General features: G+C 52.6%; 1 protein-coding gene across 3 annotated transcripts in view; it reads left to right on the top strand.

The window, feature by feature from the left end:
• Positions 1–27133, top strand: part of SLC7A1 (solute carrier family 7 member 1) — a 64859-nt gene that overhangs the window by 24029 nt on the left and 13697 nt on the right. Inside the window, exons 2-6 of one of the 3 annotated variants that reach the window (XM_055426317.2) lie at positions 7939–8034; positions 20969–21353; positions 22730–22888; positions 24599–24773; positions 26882–27003. In XM_055426317.2, the coding sequence (XP_055282292.1) occupies positions 20984–21353; positions 22730–22888; positions 24599–24773; positions 26882–27003 (826 nt within the window). In that variant the 5' untranslated portion in view covers positions 7939–8034; positions 20969–20983. Of the gene's footprint in view, positions 1–7938; positions 8035–8080; positions 11971–20968; positions 21354–22729; positions 22889–24598; positions 24774–26881; positions 27004–27133 lie in introns of those variants that run through there. The other 2 variants (XM_055426318.2, XM_088842703.1) reach the window with 2 other exon arrangements.

The following is a 27133-nucleotide window of genomic DNA, read 5'->3' as shown; positions in this document are numbered from 1 at the left end:
GGGGAGCCTGGCGTGTTGTAGTCCATAGGGTTGCAAAGAGTTGGACACAACTTAGTGACTGAACAACAACATGTGGATAGGCTACATTTTGTTTATTCACTTATGAGTTGATGGGCTTTGGGGTTGACTTTTCAGCCATTGTGAAAAGTGCTGCTATGAACATCTGTATGCAAATTTGTGTATAAAAGTGTTTTTATAGGCTTTTGTTTATCTTGGTTAGATATCTAGGAGTGGTTGGGTCCTATGGCACGACTGAGGAATCTTTTCAGGTTTTGAATCGTTTGTATTTTCTGTTGTGCGTTTTGAAGTACACATTTCAGTGGCATTCAGCCCACTCACCTTGTTGTGCCGTCATCACCACGTTCCCCTCCTAGGCTCTGATGACACAAGAGGCACCATCTCTTGGGCCCCAGAGGGGAAGTGTCATTGGCTTTGATCTGGCAACGCGATGGATTAGTTGTGAGCCTACCCACTGCCCTCTGACAGTGAGAACAGGCGAAGGGCTCTTGGCCTCAGACCACAGGGTCTCAAAGACAGGAGTTGTTGGTTAAGAGGGCAGGAGTGGGTAACTTGCCGAGGAGTGGGGGCTGCTGTCTCCTCCTGGAGGGCCCACCTGGCACGGTGGGGAGACGCCATCCTCCCCGCACATAGGCGTGTTTTCCTGGTCATTCTCAGATCTCCCTGGGCCCTGGCAGAGGGCCTCAGGGAATCCCGAGCATAAAGTCCATGATGCGTTGTATTTTCTGAGTCTCAGGAGAGTGTATCCGCGTGGGGCCAAAGTGAGTGTTTACAGGGGAACCATCATCAAGTCAGAGGAGATCTTGCAGGTCGGCCTGGACTGTGGGCGCCCCGACCTTGGCTCCCTCCGCCTGCTCACCTGGGACTCCATGTTCCTCTCGCCCCGTCCTGTCCCGGGATGCCCAGCCCGGCCTCCCCCAACAACTCCATTCTGAGGTTCCCTAGGCCTCCTCCTGGCTTGTTTTGGAGAAAGCCCTGCAGTTTTCGTATTGTGTTCATATTCTTTCTGAGCAGCCCTTTCACCTTTCCAGCAGACCATCACTTCCTCGCTGGCAAACATGCTGTTTTATTAAACTGTTTGGGGTAAGTCACGGGCAGACAGAAGCCACAAATGTCCAGATTCAGAGCAGGCGTCATTGTTGACCTAACAGCTCATTCATGAGCTGATTCTTTGAAAGTAGTGACACACCATGCAAGGGCTGATGAAAAAGTGAAAGTTAATCGCTCACAGACTGTAGCCTGCCTGGTTCCTCCGTCCATGGGATTCTCCAGGCAAGAGTACTGGAGTGGGTTGCTATTTCCTTCTCCGGGGGATCTTCCCGACCCAGGGATTGAAGCTGGGTCTCCTGCACTGCAGGCAGACTCTTTACCAACTGAGCCACTGGGGAAGCCTGACTGCATATCAGTAAGGGCTGATAGTCACAGTCAAATGGTTGCTCACTTAAACGGGAGGCTGTCTTTAAATAGTGGCTCCCCCGGCTGCATGTGTCTGTTGGTGTTGCTCACGTAGCTGTCTGGGCGAGAAGTTCCAGAGTGCCAGCCAGGAGCCTGTGCAGTTGGAAAAACTAGGAAGCAAAGAGGAAGTATTTCTTCTTATGTCCCTTATTCCGCGAAAGTCTCCCTAACGATTCATTGATTTTTAAGAAGTGCTTGATGCAGCTATAGGGATAATAATCTCAATTTCTAATTATTTTTAAGCAATTCTGTGAGCTCGATGGTAGTTTCCTCATTGCAGAAGTGGGGAAGTAGGGGTTCAGAGTAATCTGCGAGAGGTCAGTCAGGTAGTTGGGGGTCAAAACCCAGGGAGGTTGTCTTCAGAAACCATTTTTTCTTTCTGTTGCCTCTGACGGTTTGCTCAGTGGGAGGAACGTCCCTGTGTCTGATTTTACTGTAATTACATTATGGCCCATTGCCCTGGGGGACCAATGATAAGCCTTACATAGAGTTTCAGGAGCATCAGAGCGGGTTTAGTCAGCTGAGCAGACAGCTCATAAACGGCTCTGCGTTTCCCCCTACTTTATGAAGCTGCTTTTCTGGAAGTGGAGCTGTGTTCGAGTGGGACAGAGTAGGCACTTCACAAAAACGTCAGCCTTGTCACGATGCTGCTGTCCTCGTTGGGGAGACACCTGACCCCCAGCTGCGTGCCCATCTTTGCTGGGCCAGTGGTGGAGTTCGGAGGCTGGTTGCTGAGCGTGTCTGCAGTGTCGGAGGGAAATGACTGAACGGAAAGCCTGCATGTTTTCTGTGCCCTCTTCCTCTCTCTCCCCGCCACCCGTTTCCTGCCCTGCTCATTTTTTCCTTTTACAGTCCGCTAGGACTTCTGCATCAGTGGCCATTTGATCCCATCCACGTCATGGAGCCTGAGATTCCATCGCTCAGATTCTTAGGTGTTAACAAATCAAGGCTGGCTGCGAGCTGGCAGCTGGAGCGTTTCTGGGGTGGAAGCTACTGTCCCCGCCGCAGCCTCACCTCCTCTGCTCATCGAGAATCTCAGAGTCCGGGGTCCTCCTTCTCACTCAGACTCTGATGCAATGACCTTTCATAACAAGAGTGGCGGTGGGGCCTGAGAATAGCTTGAGGTTCTTACCTGCCCTGAGCCTCACACCGCACCTGCGAAGCATCAGTGGGAGATGCTGCCTGGTTCCTTTCTCTCCTGGGGGCGGGGGTGCCTCCCAGCAGCCCATCCCGGCCGACTTCTGAGCATCTCACGTGATTCTCAGTGAACACGCTCCCACGCGTCTTCAAGACCAGGTTCAGTCTTAGAACCGCTGTAAGGACTGGAGCTTAGTCATCAGTTCATTTTTTTCATCTTTTACTTTTTTCCCTTAATCTGCCTGCCTCTTAGTAATTCTCAATCTTGGTTTGGGGACAAGGTTTTGGTTTCTTTGTGAATACGTGCTTATCCCCAGAATTGTTTGTAGGTTTTTTAATAGTAAAACATTACTTTAAAAGATTTTTAAAAACCAGTTCATTAAAAATAAAGGCATCTGCGGAGCACTTGCTCACAGCTCCACACCGTGAGGCGGATTTCCCCCCCTCGACAGCATGCAGTCAAGGAAGACTCGGTCACCTTGTTGTGGAGTATCTCTCATCTCAGAGGGAGGGTGAATCGTCAGATTGTGGACTTTCCCTGCTCCCGAGGCTGCAGTGATTTTAATTATCGCAGGGTGGGGAGTCGGATGGACATCTTGCTGCTTCTTTGACCACATTTCTTTTAGAGTTTGTAATTTTTTTCCCCAATAGGCATTGTAGAACCACACGCGTCTGAATATGTTGTGAGGTCCTTCAAATGGCTTTTATGCTTAAGTGTTGTTGCTGCCTTAGTGGGTGGGCAGGAAGTGGTGTCGGCTCCAAATAAAGGTGGCGTCAGGGTGGACACTGGAACTTGGGGGAGACTGGACCCTGGAGTCTGCTCCATGAGTTTCTCTGGAAACCACTCGTAACAACAGTCGGAACCCTGTCCTCATGAGCCCCATCCCCTGGCCTCAGGTGGAAGCCTGTCCTTTCTCACTGAGAACCTGTGAGTGAACGTGTGTGGTCCTGCCATGGTGGAGATCCAGGCGGCAGGTGGTGTGAGTCTGGGGAGGGCAGGGGCCACGATGTGTGGAGAGTACTTGGGTTTCTGGTCCTGGCCAGGTCTGCCCTTGCGAGTGTATTATCTCAGTTACTACAGTCTGCTCGTTTCTGGGTAAAGCCCAAATGCAGAGCCTCAAGGCTGGAAGGCTGAAGGACAGAGGGGATGGCTCCCAGGTTCCTGTGGTCGGGAAGGCCCTGTGGAGTCACCAGCACATGGCTCTGGCAAGCGCAGCTGCCGTGATGTCAGTTCTGGTCGCATCCCCCACGGTGCCCGTCCCACAGGGTCCTTACAGAAGGAAGGACAACGTGCGAGGGTCTCAGAGGACAGTTTTGAATCCTGGGTGATGCCTGGAGGGCCCCCCGCCCCGGTTCTGGAGACCCTGAGGCCTTTGTCCAGCACTCGGGCTTTGAGTCCATCATCCCCCCCTTCTCCTGGACCAGGAAGGATAGTAACTCCTTCTCAGTTCACGCCAGCCTCTTTACCCATGCTCCCTTTAACAAGCAGGAATCTCATGCTGGAATTGCAAAACTTTTCACGCCAAAGGAAAAATTTCATTAACATTTGCTTTTTCAAACAAAAGATGCTTTCCTTCCAGGATCCTGTCCCCTGTGCATCCCCTCAGGAGGTCCTTGTCTGTTCTGTGGGCTCCTGTCTGTGGTGCTTGGCTGGAGTCAGAAGACTTGTCAGAACCCCACCTAAGGCCTTGAACTGTGTTCCTGTAGCTTCGTTCCTTACCAGGACCCTCGGATCTGACCCGATGGGATGGAGCGCTGGCTTATGTATTTGGGGCTCATCTTATTTCTAATAATTTCATGAAATTGCTTTAGTGAATCAGAAACATGTTCTTCCTGTTGATATTTCATCCATCCGTATGTTTCAAAGATGTTCCAATCATAAGATGTACATGAACTCTCGGAGGCAGGAATTTTGGTCTCATGAGTTCACTGCTGCGTCCTTGGTTTCCACGACTGTGTCTGAAACTCAAGACACTTGTGGCTTGAAGAACAAAACACAGACTCATTCAAAGGCAAAGCAGCTACTTCAGCTGGACAGGGAAGCCTGGCATGCTGCAGTCCACAGGGTCACAAAGAGTCAGGCACGACTTAGTAACTGAACAACACCAGCAAAAAAATTGTGGTTATCTTTAATAAGATAAAGCAAAAAAATAACCTGTTTTGTAGTTCCTATCAATGTACCTAATGGGAAAGCCTGATTCCTCTTGATTTATGAATTATTCAGTGGAAATGTGTTCACTGGTGTTTCCAGGTGATTTTGTATAAACACAGTTCCCATCAGTATGCAGGTGTCCCGTGTTGCACAGACATGTAGTGTTGTGATCACACTTGTGCCCCTGTGAGCCCATCCAGGGTGGTGTTGGAATGCGGCCTGCTGTATTTATTATGAAGTAAGTGAAATAAAATTCTTTAGGTTTGAGGTGGTTGTAGCATTCTGACTACCCTGCTTTTAACAAGTGAAACTTCAAATCCGAAGTAGAATAAATCAGCTGGAACAATGTAGGAGTAAAGAAAAGCAGTGCTAATTAGTTTACTTGCTGTTCATGCCAGTCCCAATAATCCTGGTGGACTCAGCCTGGTTTAATGTATGGCAGCCTTTCTCCAGCACTTAAGTTGAGCATCCCTTACCTGCTTTGCTGCTCTGACAGGGAGACACGAGCAGGGAGGCCCTCAGTCAGACTGTTTCACCCTGCCTGAGGAAGCTGGAGAGCAGTGTTCCTGGGGGGCCTGTGTCAGCCTGGCTGTGTCCACACCTTAGGGCAGCCCTAAAGCAGTGGTTCTCAAACTGTTTGATTTCAGAACCCCCTACGTTCCTAAAGATTGTGGAGAACTCCATGGAGCTTCTGCTTATGTGGCTGGTATGGATCAGTATGTGTCTGACTCTTTTCAACCCCATGGACTATAGCCAGACTTCTCTGTCCATGGGATCCTCCAGGCCAGAATACTGAAGTGGTTGCCATTCCCTTCTCCAGGGGATCTTCCCGACCCTGGGTCTCCAGGGATCGAACCTGGGTCTCCTGCATTGCAGATGGATTCTTTACTGTCTGAGCCACCAGGGAAGCCCATCATATGTATATGTTTATCTAAAAACACATTTGTTAATATCACCACCAATGTCCTCAGAAAACTCCTAAGTCTTGAGAAACCATCAACTGAGACCTTGGTGACAGATACAACTTTTCCACAATTCTAGGTTTTTTTTGATAGCTCAAATCTTTCCATTGTCCCCAAACACCATCAGTTGTTTTCCTTCTCAATTCTGTTCCTTTAATTCCAGGATTTTCCTCCTAAAATATAGATCTGATGATGGCTCTTGGCAGTCAGACTCCATGACTTGTTCCCAGCCCCTAGCACTTGGATGAATTCCAGCCTCTACATTAAAAAAAAAAACAAAAACTTAAAACAACACAAATTTACTATTTTCAGTTCTTCAGGTCAGAAGTCCGAAATAGGTGTCACTGGGCTCCAGGCCAGGTGTTGGGAGGGTGTGTACCTTCTTAGAGCTCTAGGGAGAATCCAGTGCCTTGCCTTTGTCAGCTTCTTGAGGCTGCCTGCCTGCCTTGGCTCCTGGCCCTGGACAGTTTGAGGCTGGCAGTGCCCCTAGAGCCTCTCACATCCCACCCCTCTGACCGGGACTCCCCCATCCTTCAGGGATGCTGGGGATTACATCAGACCCACCTGAGAACATCTCACTGAAGGTCAGCTGGTTCCTCTGTTCGTCTGCAGCCTCCTTATCATGTAGCCTGCTGTAGTCACACGTTCCCGGAAGTAGGACTTGGACATCGGGGTTGGGAGGCATGGTTCTGGCTGTCGTAGTCTAGCCTCTCCGTCTTAATGTTCCGTCCCTGCTTTCTGAGTGTATGTCAGGTAAACCTGTCTTCTGAACAGCATCCCCTTGTGTCAGAAGCCTTTCCTGAGGTCTCCAGGTGGAGTTGCCTCTTTCTCTTGGGCCGAGATAGAGACTCGTGGGTGCGTCAGTCCCCAGGAAGGATCCGTGTGTCCGTCCGCCTTGAACTGTGACGTGAGCCTCACGCACCTTCGCTTCTCCCACTGCCCTCGTTGTACTTGGCACATGATAGACAGCTGGCAATATACTGTCAGTTTTGGACATTTGATCATGGGCTGTGTTTTAGAGGCTATTGAGCGAATGTTTGGTTTCTTATTAACAGCAGCATTAAGAGTTACGTAGGGGAGTGTCATCCTTGTGGGCTATCAGAATACTTAGAGGTCAAGTGTCATGGTAGCTACTGCAGCTCACGCTCAAGTAGTTTGGGAGAAAAGTGTCCATGTACATAACGATAGAGCAAACGTGGCAAAATGTTCAGTGTTTGTGAATGTAGGTGAGAAGTATGTAAATACGCTAGCTTTTCTGTAGGTCTGAACATCTGCAAAAGAGGAAGTGGCGAAGAATGGCATCTTAGTGTGGGGTGAAGAGACGAAAGGTGCTGGTTGGGATGGAATAGTTGATTCCAGCTGCTGGAACCTTGGCTGCACCAAAGTCGCAAACTGGAGCTGTTGGTGAGCAACTTCCACGTGTGTGTTTGGCTCAGTACTGATCCTCGCTGGGGTCACAAAGCATAATAACCAAACCTCTCCTGCTCCTGAGTGAGTGGGGGCGAGTGTGTGCAGAGTAGAAACTCTGCGGCTGGGAAGACAGAGGACTTTATGCGTCTCGTCCAGGAGGTTCTTCCAGTCTTCTGAAGACTGGCCGTCTCCGCATCCATTCCTTCTGGGACTGCAGGCACAAGGTGACAGGGCCCACCCACATCGGAGCAGTCTGGGGCCGGCAGGTACTTGGTGCCAGCCAAATGGGGTACTGGAGCCGTGCCACGGTCCCAGCGGGGACAGGAGAGTGGATGGTCACAGACTGGAGTCCCGAGTTCCCTGGAGGACGCAGCAGAGCCTCTCTGGCCCTGCTGACCTGGAAGTCTCAGTACCAGCGTCTAAGAGGACTCGCTGCCCGGCTGGCCCCTCTCAGGGCCTCTGAGCGTGCACAGGCCGGCTCTGTGCCCTCGCTGTGTGGGCGTGGCCTGTCTGGACGATGCTCTGCTGTCGTGGTTACTTGAGATGTGGCCCCACGTTTGCAGCGGTGGCGGGGTGGGAGGCCGTCTTGTCCAGTTTCCCGGGTTCTCCTCAGCAGTGCCTCCCCCCAGCCCCTCCGCGCCCTCTCCCATGCTGCTCCATCGACGCTGGGACCGTGTCTCCACACCATTTGTCTGCCTGCTGATGCTGGGCTGAACAGAAGCTTTCCTCCCTGTGTCGGCCACGGGCTTGGAGGTTCTGGGCCCCCAGATGGAGTCTAACGTGGTCTCTTCCCTTGCCTCCTAGGAGCCAGCGGCCCCCTCTCGACCCTCCTGAGACGCCATCGCTCGAGGACCAGAGGCCCCCCAGTGACGAGGTGGCAGTCCTTCCGTCCCAGTCCAGGTGCAGTCAGCAGGAGGGTCCGCTCTCGGTGCGGGATGTCGCTCGTTTAGGCCTTTCGTCGCTGTCGGCTTTTTAAGTCAACTGACAGCTAAGCCCTGAGTCTCCTTTCTAACATCTCAGTGGCTGCCTCAGCCAGCTCTTCTGTGTCACCCGGAAAGCCTCGTCTTGCACTCTCGCGGGCTGTTGAGTTTCTGTGTGCACCTCTGCTCCGTCCAGACTGTCTGATGTCCTGGGACGGCAGGGCCTTCAGTCCAGGATGCATGGTGGGGAGCAGGTGTCCCTGCATCCGGGGCTTTGTCTGCGTGGCCTGCGTCCTCGGAGGGACTGGGCCCCGCGGGCGGCCGCAGCGCCATGGCCTCAGTGCGTCTGTTCCTTGTCTGCCTGTGACTCTCGGAGCCGTTGCTGTCTCAGGTTCGAGGGCCTGTGCCAGTCTGCATCCTGGCCCCCCCGCCTCTCAGTCCTCAGCCTTTCACTCTGCTCCTCAAGAGTTCCCCCACAGCTTGTTCCTGGGTGTCGTAACCACCTGTCGGTCAGTGCATTTCAGTCCGGTCCTTGGAGCCCCAGAGCCCGGGGTTGAGGGCAAGTGTGGGACAGGAACAGCCATGGAGAGCAGGGAAGGCCAAGGCTGGCCAGGGATCTCCGTGTCCCTCACGTCCCTTTAAATAAGAGTGCGTCCAGGGACTTCCCCGGTGGCCCAGTGGTTACTAGCCTCCACTGCAGGAGGCCTGGGTTCAATCCCTGGTCAGGGAACTAAGATTGCACATGCCACGTGGTGCAGCCAAAAAATTAAAACCAAATAAAGTGAGAGTGGGTCTAGTTTCACCTGTTGCTTATATTTGCGTCTAGCATAGGATGTGGAGAAGGCAAGGGCACCCCACTCCAGTACTCTTACCTGGAAAATCCCATGGATGGGGGAGCCTGGTAGGCGGCAGTCCATGGGATCGCTGAGTCAGACACGACTGAGGGACTTCACTTTCACTTTTCACTTTCATGCATTGGAGAAGGAAATGGCAACCCACTCCTGGTGTTCTTGCCTGGAGAATCCCAGGGACGGGGGAGCCTGGTGGGCTGCCGTCTATGGGGTTGCACAGAGTCGGACACGACTGAAGCGACTTAGCAGCAGCAGCAGCAGCAGCATAGGATGTAGTTTGGGGAGAAAGGACCCTACTGTATAAGTGCTGGACAGTTATCACTCAGGTTATTTTTTGATAAGTAACAGGTCACCGAGTATGGAGGCTTCACTTTTGTCACTGTTTCATTCATCACAACGTTTTTCAGAGGCATGTGTGTGTGTGCGTGCATGTGTGCGTGTGTGCATGTGTAAAAGAACTGCAGTCGCCCACCCACCCCCACACACGCGCTCCTGCAGGCCTCTGGGCCCTTCATAGTCTTAATTTTGAACGTGGAGCCGCATTGAGGAGACACATAGTCAGGATCAGTGGCCCTCGCTGAGTCCTTCATCAGGGGACTAGGGGGGCATGTAGCTGTGACCTTTGCTACGTGGAGACCCCATGAGGGAGGGAGTGGGGCTCCCCAGCTCCTCCCTGCGGACTGGGGAATGCTCTGAGTGAGCCCTGTATGTGTGAGCTTCCCCATGTCACTGAGCGGGAACCAGTTAACCGCAGGCCAGACAATGAACCCTGGCTGTGGCGACCCCCGGGGTCAGGTTCCAGTGGCATTCCGGAGGGACAGCCCGTCTTCAAGGTCATGGCCCTGGAGCTTCCATCATGGCAGAGCCAGGGGCTCTGCCTGTGACGTCTAGTGTAACCACCGTCCATCCTTCACACTCAGTGCCACAGGCCAGCCCTGGCCTTGTGTCCGTGCTCTTGGCCACTTTGTCCATCTCAGGCTTCACCGTGATCCTCCGGCGCGTTTTCTCCTGGCCCTTGATTGTCAGTCCCGTGTTACGGTGTCCACAGGCCCTCGTGCACCTGGCCGCTTGCTCCCGAAGGTACAGAGTGACTTCAGGTCCACGGCGGCATGTTCCCTGTGAGGGAGACAGTTCTGTCACTCCCGCTGGATGTGTACCCCATGTGTGTGACGTACAGAAATCCCCGTGCTGGGAACGTGTACAAACAGGTGCTTGGGGGTCGGCCTGCAGACAGGTGGGGTGTGGAGCCAGGAAGGGGGCCATGGTGTTTCCTTCAGACTTTAAATGCTTTTCTCTTGGGGGCGAGTGTCTGAAATCTTGGCCACCAGAGAAGCAGTTTGTACACACACCAGCACGAACTGTCATGAAACGTGCATTTCCTGCTGGGGCTTATCCCTGCACAGCAAGCCCTGCACAGGTAATCCCCATGGTAACCAGGGGCTCCAGGAGGAGAGGACAGGGATAGAGCAAATGCAGGAACATGGGAAAGGACAGAATACCTGCTTGCACACAGGCACTTTGTCAGCTGGATCAAAATACCCTGCTCGAAGGGTAATGTGTCGATTCACTCCCTAAGTAAAGAAGGCGGGTGGCGGCCTGGGACCATCTCCCCTTGGGTCTGTCCTGCCCAATAAGACCTGATTAATCCTCACGGTGGATGTGGTTGATGCGAACACTTCCTTTACCTAAAAGGTTTACATCTCAAGTGCGCATCCCTCAGATGCCCCGCTGCAGCTCTCCTGGCCTGGCCTGCTCCCCGCAGTCCAGCCCAGCCTCACCTGTTCAGTCTGGTGGGCCTGAGCTTTGTCTCTCGGGCAGGTGAGCGTGTGACCTGCTGAAAAGTGGGGAGGGTGAAACTTAAATCTCACATACGTCCCGTACCATGGATAGCACAGAAACACGTGTCTGCCGGTTTCTCTCTCCCAGCTTTTGAATAACCTACAAACCACTTTGTTCTTCGCTTTCCTTTAACCTCATCTTTGGAACTCACATTGGCTTCTGTAATTTCAGGCAAAGTCCCAAATGGTATAATTTAGGCCCAGAGAAATGTCTAGGGACATGGTCCACGACTGCCTATTACAAATCCTTTACTCTTGGCTGTTTTTCTAGTTAAAAAAAAAATTGGCTGAATATTGACAGTGTCATATGGCTCAACCTAATCGTGCGTAAGAGACTTTGTACACAGCCCTGTCTTAGCATCAAGGGGCTGCCCTGGGGGCGCAGGTCTCCAGAGGAGTTTCCTTGTTGTTTTCTGGGTCAGCCCAACAGGAAATCCTCTCTCTTGCTTTTGGGAATTTTTCACTGTGCACGTACGCAGGGAGAAAACATAATGGAACTCCACGCACCCAGGTACCTCCGAGGCGGACTCCTTAAAAGAGATTTCCTTCCCCTCAGTTCAGAAGCAGTCAGCAGCCACTGAAAGAATGTTAAAATGCTGGCAAAAATACCAGTAATCTGTCCAGAGACACTGCCTCAATTCTCCTTCCAGACCAGTCTGAGTATACACTCACACTTGTGTGTGTTACTGTTAATTTTCTACCAGTCCGAGTATACACACACACATGTGTGTTCCTGTTATTTTCAACCAGTCTGAATATACACTCACACTCCTGTGTGTTCCTGTTATTTTCAGCCGCTCTGAGTATATACTCACACTCCTGTGTGTTCCTGTTATTTTCAGCCACTCTGAGTATATACTCACACTCCTGTGTGTTCCTGTTTTCAACCAGTCTCTGAGTGTACACTCACAGTCGTGTGTGTTCCTGTTATTTTCAAGGGCTGCTGCCAGGCTCATTTGACACTGTCCTCCCACTTTTCTCAGAGACACGCACTCTCCCAGTGCAATATTTGATCTGTCTCTTTGGTAGCTTTTCCTCCACATGATTCTCCAAGTCCCTCCCCTTCATGTGCTTTCCAGAACTCTCCCCTGAGCCCTCTGCTGGGCCCTGCTGCTCCAGTTACCTCCTTGTCCTCGGACCTGGAGAAAGCGCCTGTTGCTTCAAAGCCAGTGGCTCCGGGCCAGCGGCTGCGGGAAGTGGGCGGGTGACGCAGATCCACTCCACCGTGTGAGTAACTCATTGACTGGACTTGACAGGAGTAGTGGTATTCAGAAAGAGGTCTTAACCCATGTGACTCCCTTATTTGTAGGATTTCAGATAGGGTGACAAAGTTGAGCATTGTCAAGCGGGAATAAGAGTAGATTTGGTCAAAGTCGTGTCGCTCTGGCACCTGCCGTGGAAGAGGGCTCCTGGAGTCAGAGGGCGTGTGTTCATATCCTGGCTCCCTGCTTAAAGTGAGGTGACTGTGGCTGGGGGTCCACCCATCCTCCTGGGAGAGGAGGGAGGCCTGTGACTCTGCTGGTCTCTGGGGAGGACAAATGAACCCGTGTGTGTGTGTGTGTGGTGAGGAGCTGGTGTGTCTTGTTGGTTTCAGGTGGACCCCAGCTCCCGAGAGTCTCTTCTCCAGGTCGGTATGGGGAAGCTGTCCCTGACTTCTCACAGCTACTTTGCTTTTGAGAGTAGCTTGTGGCAGTGGGAAGACTGGGAGAAGGGAGGAAGTGACAGGCGTTTGAGGATTACAGTGGCCCCGGGCTTACAGGTGAGTAGGTGAGTCTGTGAGAGTCTGCTGAGTGAGTAAATGGGAAGATAATGGTCTGTGAACGAGCAGTGAGGTCAGATCCGCTGGGCAGGAGTCCCCGCCTTGCTTGGTTCCGGGGACCCCCGTCCTGGTGGTTTGTGAAAGAGGACGTTTGGAGAAGGAGCCTCTGAAATCTCTAATATGCTTTTCAAGACACCATAGAGCCTGGAGAACTAAAGAAACAGTGTTCTGCCAGGAAGTCTGAATTCTGATCCTGGGGGAACTTTATTTAAGACATTTCCATTTGAGGTGGGAGAGCCAGACGAAGTGTCCACAGTTCCCACACACACAACTTTACAAAGCCCACACCCCGTACCCCACTCAGGACCAGGCCCCTGCTGGGCCCTGGCTCATGGACCCCGGGCCTTCCCACAGAGTTTGTCCATCACCAGCTTCAGTGAACCAGGTGGAGCACGTTCACCTCTTTCCATCCCAGAGAAGTGAGAAGCACTAAGGCATGTGTTGGAGGAGCTCTGAGCCCCTCACAAAACACAAGTTTCTGTTGTAACGCGTTTCCACACACAGAACCGGGGCGTGTGTCTTGATAAAGCACGGCTTCCCTGGTGATGGAAACACTGTCAGGAGACAAAAAGACTCTTAGTCACATCCTGCTGGCTGCAGGAGGAAGCGTTCCTAGATTTTATCTGATTTTCATGAGGATGCACTTACCAGGTCGTCCACTGGCTTCTTGTCTGCTGTTGCTCTTGGATCTGGGCAAACGCTGTGGACAAGCCTGGGTGTGGGTAAGCTGGCAACGTTGACAGTGTCAGGCCAGGCATCAGTTCATGATAGCCGTGTGATGGGGACTCCAAGTTTCCAGAGATTGTCTACCTTGCTTCTGTGCAGGAGAGGCGATAGGCAGGTGCAGAGACTTAGAAGAAAGAACCAGTGCTGACTCTGCCTGGGAAGAACTTGCTTCTTAGCATGCCTGCCTGTGTATGCTTAGTTGTGTCTGACTCTTTATGACCCCATGGACTGTATCCCATCAGGCTCCTCTGTCCATGGGATTCTCCGGGCCAGGATACTGGAGTGGGCTGCCATGCCCTCCTCCAGGGTATCTTCCTGACGCAGGAATGGAAGCCGTATCCCCTGCATTGCAGGCAGATTCTTTACCGAGCCACCAGGGAAGCTGTCTTAGCATACTCCTTGTGCATTATCTGTCAAGGCAGGACCAGAGAGCCACCCCGTTTTTCAGATGTGGAAACTGAGGCCCCAGAGACATGCAGTAGTTTAACACAAGGAACCCTGGGCAAAGATGACAGGGGTGCCAGCTGTCCCCACAGTGGAGCACCTCCCACGACAGAAGGAACTGTTGGAAAACTTTCAAGGCCTCATAGGCAACTCCTTGTTGCTTGGGCTGAATTTTAACCCAGATAGCATCTTTTTACATGTGTGTTCATTTAGAGAAACAGAACCAGACTCTTTTGTGACTTGAACCTTTGAATATTCAGCAAATGAGATCTCCTTTGATGAACAGACCCTCGTAAGTTGTTGAAGGCAGTGGTGAAGATGTTGCCTAAGATGAAGGACAGACGTCTAGCCAGTGTCCTATTAAGTTTCTTGAAGTTAAGTCAGTGATTGTACCGAGTGTGAGCTATGGGCCCTGCACATGTTCTGGCCCCGTAAGTTCTGCTCGTGGGCCTCGTAGGTGCTGGGGACAGAGGCAATTAGATGTGGCCCTGCCGGTGGGATATGTGGATGCTCAGCCCTGAGATGGGGGCTTGTACCACCACCACCCTCCCACCCACTGCCAGTTCCTGCCCAGCCTCTCCCCGCTCCCTCCACACCCGTGGGGCCCCAGAGAGCCTGACTCAGAGGACGGTGCAGGCTCTGCAGGCGGTGAGGCGTGGGTTTGCGCCCCGACTCCCATCTTTTACTGGCTGCATGCCCTCTACCAAGTCACTGACCCTGACTCTCTGTCTCCTTGGCTGGGACTGCATTTTTGCTTTTCCCTAAGCCTGGCTGTGTCAGCCCATGGCATCATACCGGGAATGAGATCCCTGAATTCAAGAGGAATTCCATTCTGCCCTTGGCTTGTCCTTCGCTGCCTGGGGTCAGACGAGTGTAGACCCTGGGGGACTTTAAGAGAGTCCGAGTCCTGAGGTCACATCTCATGGGAGGTGGACGGGCTCCCGCTGCCCAGCGAGGACGTGGGGGTGCGGCTGGCCCCCCAGCCACCGCAGACCTCCACCGCCATGTGGTCCCCGCCTCCCCTCCCTCCTGCCCCGCTGTGTGCTCGGTTCAGTTCTGTTGTTTCCTTAACCTCCTTTCACACGCCCACGTGTTGGGTCTTCATCTGCGTCAACTAGTCCCCTCCATCCTCGTTTTTTTTTTTTTTTTAAACTTAAAAGTTCTTGCACCTGGGCCTCCTGACACCTGGGGGAAGTGGATCTGGCTTGGGGAACAACTTCCTTCAACGCAGATTGCATTCCTTGCATGCGTCTCTCCCCCTCTGCCGTGGCCCGTGACCTGGAACGCTCTTGTTTTGGACTATGTCTGGTTGAGATGGCTTCGCCTCTGCTCCCTTGCTCATTAAAGCTGCAGGCATTCCAGAGCCTTCGGGACTCCTGGGCAGCCCTGCCCCACATGGCTGAAGGGGACCTGGGGACCGCCCATCCCTGGTCAGCGTCCTGTGTAGACCTCAGCGCGTCTGTCTCCTTCTGGAATGACAGGGTTTACTCTATATGACTCCCCTGCTTGGGACCACTCCCAAATGTAATGACCACTTAAAAAAAAAAAAAGCAGACGTATGAAGAATAAAATATCAATGTTAAGACTTTCTCCAAAGAATTTATGAAGTTAGTGTCTATCACAGCCTCCGTCTGTGACCTCTTCCCCTCCCTCCATGAAGCCATTAAGCTCTTCTTTTTCGGTAATGGGACTGTCATTAAATTTGAGTGAAAAAAAAAAATCATACAGTTCACCCCTGCCTGCCTTTGTCAGACACCTTCAACACCACATCCTAAAGTCTTTATCTCAGCAGTCTGGACCCGTTGGGCCATCTTGCTCCAACTGTTATATAGTGATCACTGGAATCAAACTTGGAGTTAGAAATTGTGTGGGAAAGGGACAGATTTCCATTGCTTTTCTAAGAGGACATTCTTTCATAATGGGTGAGTCGGGAGTGAGAGGGAGCCAAAGCTCTTGCTGTTACAGGACTCCTGTCAAAAACTGGAATGAAAGTGTAGCTCTAGACTGTTGCAGAAATTTCTCCCTGGGAGGCAGGATAACGTAATTTCCAGATAATGCTTTCAATGCATACTGGGGACTTTGTGCGTAAATCCTGACTGCAGAAGTCTGTCTGAACCTGACACTGGCGAGGCTGGCGTTCTTAGATTGGTTTTACGTGGAGAAGTTCATTGGTTTTCAGCTGTTGGCTGAATGAGTCCGGGCATGAACATGAGTTGTGGGGTCATGTGTGCACAATACCGACAAGCCACCTGGAGAACACAGATTTCTCCGTTACTGCCAAGGAGAAAGAAAGGAAGTTACTTTAAAGTAAACCCGGGGCGGGTTAGTGAGCCTCTCAGTCTCTCCTGCCCTGGGAAGTAGAATTGGACACGGCACTCATGCTGTCCGCACTCTCAACCCTGGGGTTCGGTGGTGACTGGTTCCTGCCCCAGCGGTTTCCACGGGACTGGGTTTGCCCTTTCCCTAGACAGAGAGGGCATGCTGGAGAGGCAGCCCAGGAGAAAACAGCCAGCCCTCCTGTGCTCCTGTTCACTGCACCCAAGCATGTCCCTCCGGCCCAGGACTTCCTGAGAAACAGTGGCTGCTGTCTCCCCACTTCCAAGAAGTCAGCTATGTCCAGGGAGTCTCAACCAAAAAGTCCCTTTCACGTGTGTTTGCAGTCCAGTGTCTGGATTCAGATTTACAGAACTCAGTGCCCCGGCCCCTTTATTTTAAAGATGGTGCTAGGTCCAGTACTCTTGCCTAGAAAATCCCACGGATGGAGGAGCCTGGTAGGCTGCAGTCCATGGGGTCGCTACGAGTCAGACATGACTGAGTGACTTCACTTTCACTTTTCACTTTCACACATTGGAGAAGGAAATGGCAGCCCACTCCAGTGTTCTTGCCTGGAGAATCCCAGGGACGGGGGAACCTGGTGGGCTGCCATCTATGGGGTTGCACAGAGTCGGACACGACTGAAGTGACTTAGCAGCAGCAGCAGGTCCCCAGGGTTGGTTAAGTGGGTTCATGGAGATGGGATAAGCAGGGGCGTGTGGCATATTCACTGCCGCTGCAGTGTTCAGGGAGCTCATTTCGGCCTATGGTGAGGTCAGCGGGCTCGCGGAAGGTGTCCCCCAGCGTGCCCTTTGCCAGGTGTCCCAGCACAGCCAATCTGGCAGCTCCGGCTTCTTCCTCAGACAGCAGCCCCTGTGAGAAAGGCATGTGGACTGTGGACTAGCCCTTCCCAGAGCCCAGGATAGAGTGGTCTTTCAGAGGAAGGTGGTGCTCGCTCTAGCCTCCTGGGTCACTTTACTCTGGGAAGCCAAGGAAAGACCATGCTGTTCAATTGCACTGTCTTTGCTTTGCACTTGGCTTTTATCGTTTTGGGGAGAGAATCCATTTGTTATGAACTGAAAACTACATCTAGGAGAAAATTCTTAAAGAGATGGGAATACCAGACCACCTGACCTGCCTCTTGAGAAATCTGTATGCAGGTCAAGAAGCAACAGTTAGAACTGGACATGGAACAACAGACTGGTTCCAAATCGGGAAAGGAGTAGATAAGGCTGTATATTGTCACCCTGCTTATTTAACTTATATGCAGAGTACATCATGAGAAACACTGGGCTGGTAGAAGCACAAGCTGGAATCAGCATTGCAGGGAGAGATATCAATAACCTCAGATATGCAGATGGCACCACCCTTATGGCAGAAAGTGAAGAAGAACTAAAGAGCCTCTTGATGAAAGTGAAAGAGGATAGTGAAAAAGTTGGCTTCAAACTCAACATTCAGAAAACGAAGATCATGACATCTGGTCCCATCACTTCATGGCAAATAGATGGGGAAACAGAAACAGAGAGAGACTTTATTTTTTTGGGCTCCAGAATCACTCAGATGGTGACTGCAGCCATGAAATGAAAAGACGCCTGCTCCTTGGAAGAAAAGTTATGACCAACCTAAACAGCATATTAAAAAGCAGAGACATTACTTTGCCAAGCAAGGTCCATCTAGTCAAAGCTATGGTTTTTCCAGTAGTCATGTATGGATGTGAGAGTTGGACTATAAAGAAAGCTGATCGCTGAAGAGTTGATGCTTTTGAACTGTGGTGCTGGAGAAGACTCTTGAGAGCCCCTTGGACTGCAAGGAGATCCAACCAGTCCATCCTAAAGGAGATCAGTCCTGAATATTCATTGGAAGGACTGATGTTGAAGCTGAAACTGCAATCCTTTGGCCACCTGATCTGAAGAACTGACTCCTTTGAAAAGACCTTGATACTGGGAAAGATTGAAGGCAGGAAGAGAAGGGGACGACAGAGGATGAGATGTTTAGATGGCATCACCGACTCAACGGACATGAGTTTGAGTAAGCTCTAAGAGTTGGTGACGGACAGGGAGGCCTGGCGTGCTGCAGTCCCTGGGGTTGCAGAGTCGGACACGACTGAGCAACTGAACTGAACTGAGGAGAGGGCGGGAGTGGGTGACTGCTCTTTCTAAATGTCGGTCGCATTTACCAATCACGTTAGAAACAGGGCGGGTCTTCAGGCGCTCTTAGGCTCAACTTCCCTTCTGGGTTTTCCCCGAGATGATGCTGCCAAGTTATTCACCGCCTTTCCCACCATCGCTGGCACAGCCCTTCCACTGAGGGTGGTGTTGAAATGGTGCATCTTCCCTTTTAACTTGTTATCTAAGCAGTGGTTTATTATAGGCTTTGTTGTGGTTCACAGTCTGGCTTGAATGAATTCAGGGAAATCCTGGAAGGAAGAAAGGAGAAGGCAGGACCAGGAGGGCTTGCACCCCAGGCTTCCCGGACAGCGCTGGTGTCCGGCGGGTCCTCAGCACCTGCTCCCCACACGGCCGCCTCGCTGGGGCCCCTCAGGACTCGGGGCTCCTGTCCGAGTGCCAGCAATGGGCCAGTGAATGGCTGCAAGCACTCCGGGTACTGGCGCTCTCTGTCATGTCTCCTGTTCCATCCCTGCCCTCTCAGCTCTTATCAGACCCCTGACTTTCCTGCTCCGCTGCTGTTCCACTAATAAGGTCATCTTCCCTCATTTCCTCCCACTTCCGCCCCCCTCACCAAGGGTGATATCATTTCCTACCCCCATCAGTTCAGTTCAGTTCAGTTGCTCAGTCGTGTCCGACTCTTTGCGACCCCATGAGTCACAGCATGCCAGGCCTCCCTGTCCATCACCCCCCCACCAACGCCAGACCCAGATATGGAGCTGGCTCCCCTGCATCTTCCGAGCTCGTGGCCCCATTTGACTCTTGGCTGTCTGTTATTTTTCCTCATCTTTACAAGAATGGTTTCCGACCGGATGAGTTTATTCCCCATTCTAGCTGAAAACTTTAGAGTCTTGAGAAACTGTTTTTTTCTCTACTCTTGGCCCATCAGATAAGATACAGAGAGGACCCCCACCCGTCCCTCTGTGACTCGCATGGGGCCTGGCCTGAGGCCGGGCAGGGGACCAGGCCACAAGGGTGTGGGCAGGCAGTCCAGGGTTCCAGGTGGTTAGGTACGGACTCTGCCAGATCTGCCGTCTCCACTTAGATGATTGCCCTTTCTGGTCACTTAACTGCAGCAAAGTTAGGTAGATCAGTCAACACCAATTGGTCAAGGTGAATTTTTAGTGGCTCAGAGTCATAATGATGACTTATCTCTGCACACGTTTAGGTTCGCAGGAAAGCCGTGAGGGTAGTTCCTGTGTGCCCACACCCAGTTTCCTCTGAGATTAGCATCTTAACACTAGTGTGATATTTTGGCTATGGCCAACCACCTGGTATGGATACAGCTGAAGTCCATGCTTTGTTCAGACTTCCTGAGCTCTCCCCGCTGTCCTCCTGCCATCCCGGGGCCTCATCCCGTCCTCTGGGCTAGTGTCCTGTCTCCCGAGTCACCTCCTGTTTGCACCAGCTCGCGGACTTCTCTTGTTCTTGATGACACCCAAGGATCGGGCACGATGAAACAAAGAATGTGCTGGCACACACGGGAGCGAAACGCAGGTGTTTCATCAAGAGTTCCTCTTCTGTGATTTGCCTGATGCTTTTCTCAGGATTAGCCTGCGGTTCCCGCTTTGGGGAGGAAGCTCTCCAAGGTAAAGGCCCTTCTCATCACATCATACGCGCGACTATAACCTGTCACTTACTGATGTCGACCTTGGCCGCCTGGCCGGGGTGATGTTCTGTCAGGCTTCCCCCTTCCCACACCGTCCTCCTTGGAAGGATAGGGCCTCTGGTTCCCCGTCCTTGGGGCTCCAGGCAGGCTCCGCCCCCTCGGGACGAATTCTCCTGTGATTGGCTGGCATCTCCCAGAGGCTGCTGACCAGGGATGTGGTACAGGAGGTGGGTGGCGTCCTGGGCCCCATGGAGTGATAAGGTCCCTGTGGAGGTCGATGACTGGACCCTGTGTGCCCCGTCTGGACTAAAGCACATAGCACTCTGCCAGCATTTTGGTGCAGAGGAAAAGTGCTTCCCAGAGTTAACGACAGTTACAAGGAGGCCTAACTCGTAACAGTTCAATGTTTTTCTGCTCTGGGCATACTCTTTGTTAAACTGGAGACAGCCTGCTCCTGCCTGGTCCTGGGAAGGTCTGAAAAGTGTTGTCACTGCCATTGAAGGCCTCTGGGCTCTGATAGTTAAATTCATATTTAGTTTGGTTTGCCTTCCACAACAGCACGCTTGGAATGTTGTTGTTTAGTCGCTCAGTCGTGTCCAGCTCTTTGCAACCCCATGAACTTGTAGCCCGCCAGGCTCTTCTGTCCCTGGGATTCTCCAGGCAAGAATACTGGAGTGGGCTGCCATTTCCTTGTCCAGGGTTTCTTCTTGACCCAGGGATCAAACGCGTCTTGTGCATTGGCGGGCGGATTCTTTACCATCTGAGCCACCTGGGAAGCCCATACCCTTAGAATAACAGCTTACTTTTCCTGGTGAATTGTATGACTCTCAGCAGAAACAATGGGCTTAATTGCACTTCTCATGCTATTTCTGCCCGGAGAAGGCTCTCCACTGGGAACTGAAATCAGTGTGGGGGCTCAAGAGACCAGAGTCCCATCAATCAGCGGTTGTGTTGGCCTCTGGGTGTTTCTCCCACTGGTCAAACCTGAGGCTGGGAAGCCGTGGGTGGGTGGGTTGTGGGATCATGAGAGGTGAGGCCTTAGCGGCCAGTGACAGTGCGGGACCGCGTGGCCCACGTGCTGCGGTGAAGGGGTCCCCGGGTGAGAGCAGAACACTAACAAAGCTCCCGCCTCTGTCCTCCCCTCGGCAGACCTGAAGCCGCGGGATGGGGTGCTCCGCGCTGATGGGCGTCGGGCAGCAGATGCTGCGGCGGAAGGTGGTGGACTGCAGCCGCGAGGAGAGCCGGTTGTCGCGATGCCTGAACACGTTCGACCTGGTGGCGCTGGGGGTGGGCAGCACGCTGGGGGCCGGCGTGTACGTGCTGGCCGGGGCCGTGGCGCGGGAGGACGCGGGCCCTGCCATCGTCATCTCCTTCCTCATCGCCGCGCTGGCCTCGGTGCTGGCCGGCCTCTGCTACGGCGAGTTCGGCGCGCGGGTCCCCAAGACGGGCTCGGCCTACCTCTACAGCTACGTCACCGTGGGCGAGCTCTGGGCCTTCATCACCGGCTGGAACCTCATCCTGTCCTACATCATCGGTAGGTCTCCGCGCCGGGCCCGGCCCCGCCTCCCTCCTGGTGTTCCCGCTCCAGCTCGGCACCTCCCGCCTCCCCTCACTGCGGCACGCTTTCCCTTTTCCTTCAGTGCAAGGTGGCGGCCTGCCACGGGCACCGCTGCCCTGGCTCTTAAAGATCAAGCACGTGGGACCCTAGTGGGGACAAGCCCAGCCCCCAGGAGCCAGTCTTGTTACCACAAAGAGACACAGAATCAGGGGACTTGTAGCCGGTGAAAAAAGGACCTCGTCTCTTTCAGTCTTTCCTGATTACTCAAGTAAATATATCACTGATACAGAAAGATTTAAGAAATGCAGAAAAGCACAAAGAAGAAATTAGAAATTACCCAGTCTGACAGCCCAGCCTTTCGGTGGGAATGTGACTACTTTAAAAGGGCCTTTACGTTTCCAGAGAGCTTGCCTGTGAATAAAACAGAATGGTGAGCGTGAAGCTCCTGCCGTTCCTAAACCAGCAGGTGACAGTCACCAGCAAGGCACCCTTTAAAAATAAAGGAAGACGCCTTTTGTGGTGACTGGAACTTTAGCACCATTTCCTGGGAAGCATTGCTGGAAGAGCAGTGACGGGTGTTACTCAGATTGAGAGAACAGCCGGGTGCTCTTGGCCGTTGGGGGGTGGTGGTGGGGTGCTGGGCTCCACACCTGTGGACATTCCATGGGGTCAGAGCCTCAGGGCCCATGGTCCCCCCAGGTCTGGCACAGAGCGGCAGGGGTGGCTGACTCTGGCAGGGGTGACGGGGTAGGGGGTTGGTAAGCCAGCCACTTGGCTGCTAGGGGAGGGGGCCAGCCCTGAGCCACTGTCCTTGGTCCCCCGGCCCCCTCTGGGAGGCAGGTTCTATCAGCTCTGCTGCTGAGGGTCTTTGGGGAGGAATGTGGCCCCACTGCCTACTGCAGCCCAGGGGCTGGTCATGAGGTCCCCTGAATTGTCTGTCCCCAGGATTTCTTGTTACAGTGAAATAAAATAGGTAGAGTTCAGTACTGTTAGAGTGCCTCTTGATGGTCAGGATGGTGTTATTTTATTAAATTTTACTATGATTCAGCTACATGTAGGTTCAAAACACACACACTCACACACTCACACACACACACACACACACACATTTGTGTTGGTTGTGATGGAGAATGCGTCTCGTCCCAGGCCCTACATCTGGCTTCTCTGCATACTCCGACCAGCCCTCCCTTCTGAGTCAGCATGTCCTGGGGTGTGGCGGCTGCCGTGGGGTCCCCTGCTTCCCACCACCCGTGGGCTGTGAGCCCCCGTGGGTGCCGCAGACGTCAGGCTAGACGACAGGCGCTGTGTTGACTGTTGCCTTCTCTTCCATCTGATGGTGTGTTTCTTGGTAGGTACCTCAAGCGTAGCGCGGGCCTGGAGTGCGACGTTTGATGAGCTGATTGGGAAGCCCATTGGGGAGTTCTCGCGGACGCACATGGCCCTGCACGCACCCGGGGTGCTGGCCGAGAACCCGGACATATTCGCCGTGATCATCATTCTCATCCTCACAGGTATGGCCACACGTTGGGTGCATCAGGAGGGGGACCGGGAGTCCGGGGTGAGGCTCAGGCTCCCTCCTTTTCTCTTTCTCCCATCCCTCCATTTTCTTGTCTTCTTTAATTGATGCATCTTTTTTTTTTTTTTTTTTTGTCAAAATGGCTTCTCAGAGATTCACAAAGGGTTGGCCTATTGAATAGGTCGAGTTATGCGCTATTTAATTAAAAGAGACTCTCAGGTGTTTGCGTGTTTGTGGAGTAGGATTTTGTTAGGGCTGCGGGCTTTGTGTACAGGTTACCCAGGAATATGAGTTCTTCTGACTCAGCGGGTGACCATTTAGAAAGGAGAGTTGGCCTTCCTCTGCCAGGACGACATGGAGGAACCAGGCCCCATGCTCACTGAACCTTGGGGTTGGAGACAGCTCAGGTGGTTTGCACCCAACCAGCCGGCAAAACACCCCCTTAGATATAATGAAGTTTCCCCACAAAGTTGCTGGTACAGGACTTTTAAATTGCAGACAGGGCTTGAACACAGCTGATGGCAGCTTCTTCTTGGTGACATTGACCTGAGTCTCTGCCACCAAGTTGGGAGTTTTGTTAACATACACATTAAGCAGAAGCACAGATAAATTCTCTTTTGAGGTTAGAAGATTTTGGATGGGTTTTAAAAACATCCATGCCTTGTTTTACACACCATGTAATTGAAATTGTTCTGCACAGGGCCAGTCTCAGCGGTATGTCTGGTCCAGCTGGCAGGAACACGGATCAGAAATTAAGTCTGCACAAGTGAGATTTTCATAAGGACAGGAGGGAAGGAGGCTGAAGAACACACAGAGCGGAGTGTGAAGTGCTCCCTGAGTTGCTCCATGCCCTTCTAATGTCTGTATTTCAGAAATCAGTCTATGACATAGAGCATCTTTTCTGTTAAAACATGTAAGAGATGTCCAGTCAGATTGTGGTCCTGTTACAACATGTAAGAGACGTCCAATCAGATCGTGCTCCCGTGTCGCCGGGCACCTTCCCTGACTCTTGCCTTCCCTGGCCGACAGTTCACCACGGAAGTGTGTCCTGTGTTCCCTGAGGCAGACCTGCAGCTTGCGTAGTGTCACATGTACTTTTTTCACCCAGTATTTTTTTATCTCACGTTTTTGAGGTAGAGCTGGTCTGGCTCAGACATTCTACGTGCACTGAGTCCGGGAGGGGGGACTCCATGGCAGGACCCCCCAGGTGGTCATCACTGCGGACACTGCTAACCCCACAGAGCATCTGAATGGTTCCATGTCTGGAGAACTCTTTTTTTCTCTTGAGAAACTGAACAGAGTGTCTCCTTGGAGGAAATGAAGTCCCACCCACTGGGTGGTTCTCAGTGATGGAGGTTCAGGGAGAGCCTCCCTTCATCCCAGGGAAGGCTTTGCTATTGAGGGGGGCCGCTGGCTCAGACGTCCCCAGCCCTGCTGTCCCTGGGGTGCTCCTTCCTGGTTGTTGTCTCAATTCCGCAAGGTGGCTGGAAGTCCAGTCCTGATGGCTTTGGTCAACACCCCGCAGACTTGGGTTGTTTTGATCCCTGCCTTTAGGGTGAGAGTCACTGCAGCCTCGTGCCTCTTTGGAGGTTTGACGCTGCTCAGATTCTTCTGACGTCACCTTCTCGTCCCCACCCCCCACCCCAGAGGGACTTGCTGGCCCGAGGTCAGCACTGAGGCCGTTTCTGTTTATGCCCTTTTGCAGGACTTTTAACTCTGGGTGTGAAAGAGTCAGCCATGGTCAACAAAATATTCACGTGTGTCAACGTTCTGGTGCTGGGCTTCATCATGGTGTCGGGGTTTGTGAAAGGATCAATTAAAAACTGGCAGCTCACGGAGGAGGACTTCCGGAACACGTCGGGTCACCTCTGCCTGAACAAGTGGGTGTCCCTCTGACTCTGGGCACCTGGGCGTGGTGCGGCTAGGGCGGATCTTGGCTACCACAACACAGTACAGTACAGTCTTTGTTAAAAAATGTAATTTGAGCTAGGATATTTTGTCATTACTGAATTGCTTTTTTTTTTGCAGTCACATAGCTGAGGGTGTTTGCTTTGTCTGAAATTTGCGTTTTCTTGCCTTGTATTTGACTGTACGTTGTACGACACAGGAAGATGCTGGGGGAGCGGCGGCATCTCTGGATGCTGATTCCAAAGCCCTGCCTCGGTGAGGACCGTGGTCAGGCTCGCTCAGTTGTCCCTGTTTCCCCGTTCCCCGTTTGATGATGGAACTCTGAATTTCCTTTTCGGAAAGGAAGATTTTCCTCTGTGGTACCATGCGGATGCCACTTTCTTTTGAAATGCTTTCCTATCTGATCACCTTGAACAAAGAAGTTGGTGGAACTTTTTATCTCAGGCGTTCTTCAGAGTAGTTTCTCAGAACAACTGAAGTTATTGCAACGCGATGATGACAACCTCTTTCACTCCCACTCCACATGGGCCATGTAAGCCCTGAGACACCGTGGCCTCAGCGTCCTTCCATATCGGGCTCAGGACGCCCAGGCCTGTAAGCAGGTGACCGGTCGGCTCTCCACCCTGTGCCTTTGCAGGCCTCTGGGCACGCCCTTACCAACAAGCTCACCTTGTTTCGGGAAACAAAAGCCAAATATTGGAATGGATCTTTCTGACCTTTTTTTTTTTTGGCCAGATTTTTTGATACATGTTAGGGTCCAAGGATGGAGAACGGGGAGTTCTAATTTTGTTTACAATTCTGTTTTAATTGTGGCTAAAGGTTAAACTGGTGCTTTGAAGAGATCCTCCTAAAAATGCAGTGGCTTTATAAGGATATCTCAGCTCCAGGAATGATCAGTTGGGGGTGGCTGGCCAGCGTGGACACATGCAGGCTTTCAGGGGCCCGATCGTCTGCCTCACTGACCCCCTAAGATCACAGTGTGGTCAGAGCTGGGCTGTGGGTGGGCACAGGCATGACCCAGCTCTCCCACCAGGGGCCAGAGTGTGAGGACCGTGCACTCAGATCCAGAAGACGTGTCCCTCCTGCCTACATCCCCCTGGTCAGAATCCAGTAGGGACCCACGTCCAGCTGCAAGAGACGCCGGAAAGCTGAGTGGTCACATGTCAGGTTGACCTCTGATGCCCGGGTGCCCGGCGTGTCCTCCGATGGCCTGCTCTGTGGGCAGGTGCTTATCAGCAGCTGGTTCACTAACTGGAACGCAGACAGGAAACGAACCCGTGAAACTAGCTCTAACATCATGTGGTCAACAGCTCAAACAAAAAGAGCCTTCCTTCTGGGGACGAAACGCGTCTACAGAGAATTGAGAGCTTTTAATAAGTCACTCCCCAGCAATCCTGAGTCCTGTTTGTGCCAAATTTATCGGTGCCCGTTAATTCAGGGCGGAGTAGGGCCAATTTGAAATACGCTTTGAAGTAACCCAGTCGACTCGGAAAGCTTCACAGGCCCCCTCACCGGTCACTGTGAGCCAGTGAAGAGTTGAGCAGAGATGGCGCCTCTTGTCTCCTGGTTGTCTGTCTAGATTTAGTCTTCTTACTGATTTTTCTTTTATTTCTTTATTTATTTTATTTGGAGGCTAATTACTATATAATACTGTAGTGGTTTTTGCCATACATTGACATGAATCAGCCACAGGTGTACATGTGTCTCCCATCCATCCTGAACCCACCTCCCTCCCCATTCCATCCCTCAGGGTTGTCCCAGTTTGATCATGAAACAGGGCATTCATACTGTTTTGAAGAGACTGTTTCTGCCAGCTGATGGGATTTCCTGTCACTGGCCATCCTCGTGCTCTGTGTCCCTGCGGTGATGACCCGCGCTGGCCTCTGGCCAGAGAGGCGTTTGTTTCCCGGTCCCTTGGTCACCAGTGGGGTCTTGGAGTTACGTCTGCCCGCGGCCCCGGGGCTGCTGTCCTGCCGGCCAGGGGATGCTGCAGGGCCAGGTCCAGCCGGGCCTCGGGGTGGCTCCCCTTCAGGACCACAAGGAGGGGGGTTGTGACCCTGACGGCGGTGCTCTCTTTCAGTGACACGAAGGAAGGGAAACCCGGTGTCGGTGGGTTCATGCCCTTTGGGTTCTCCGGCGTCCTGTCGGGGGCAGCCACCTGCTTCTACGCCTTCGTGGGCTTCGATTGCATCGCCACCACAGGTAGACCCACCGCCCTCGGGACACCTGGGCTCGCCTGGCCAGGCGTCTGATTCCCCTCCCCTGGGTGTGTGCATGCCCGCCGCCGCCCGTTTGCTCCTGAGCGCCTGAGTGTGGATTTGCACCTTCCTGC

This window comes from Moschus berezovskii, chromosome 13 (assembly GCF_049115385.1).
Source record: "Moschus berezovskii isolate FMDL1 chromosome 13, NW_MosBer_1.0, whole genome shotgun sequence".
Taxonomy (NCBI): domain Eukaryota; kingdom Metazoa; phylum Chordata; class Mammalia; order Artiodactyla; family Moschidae; genus Moschus; species Moschus berezovskii.
Note: the sequence above shows the minus strand (reverse complement) of the source record. Positions and strands in the feature narration are given on the sequence as shown.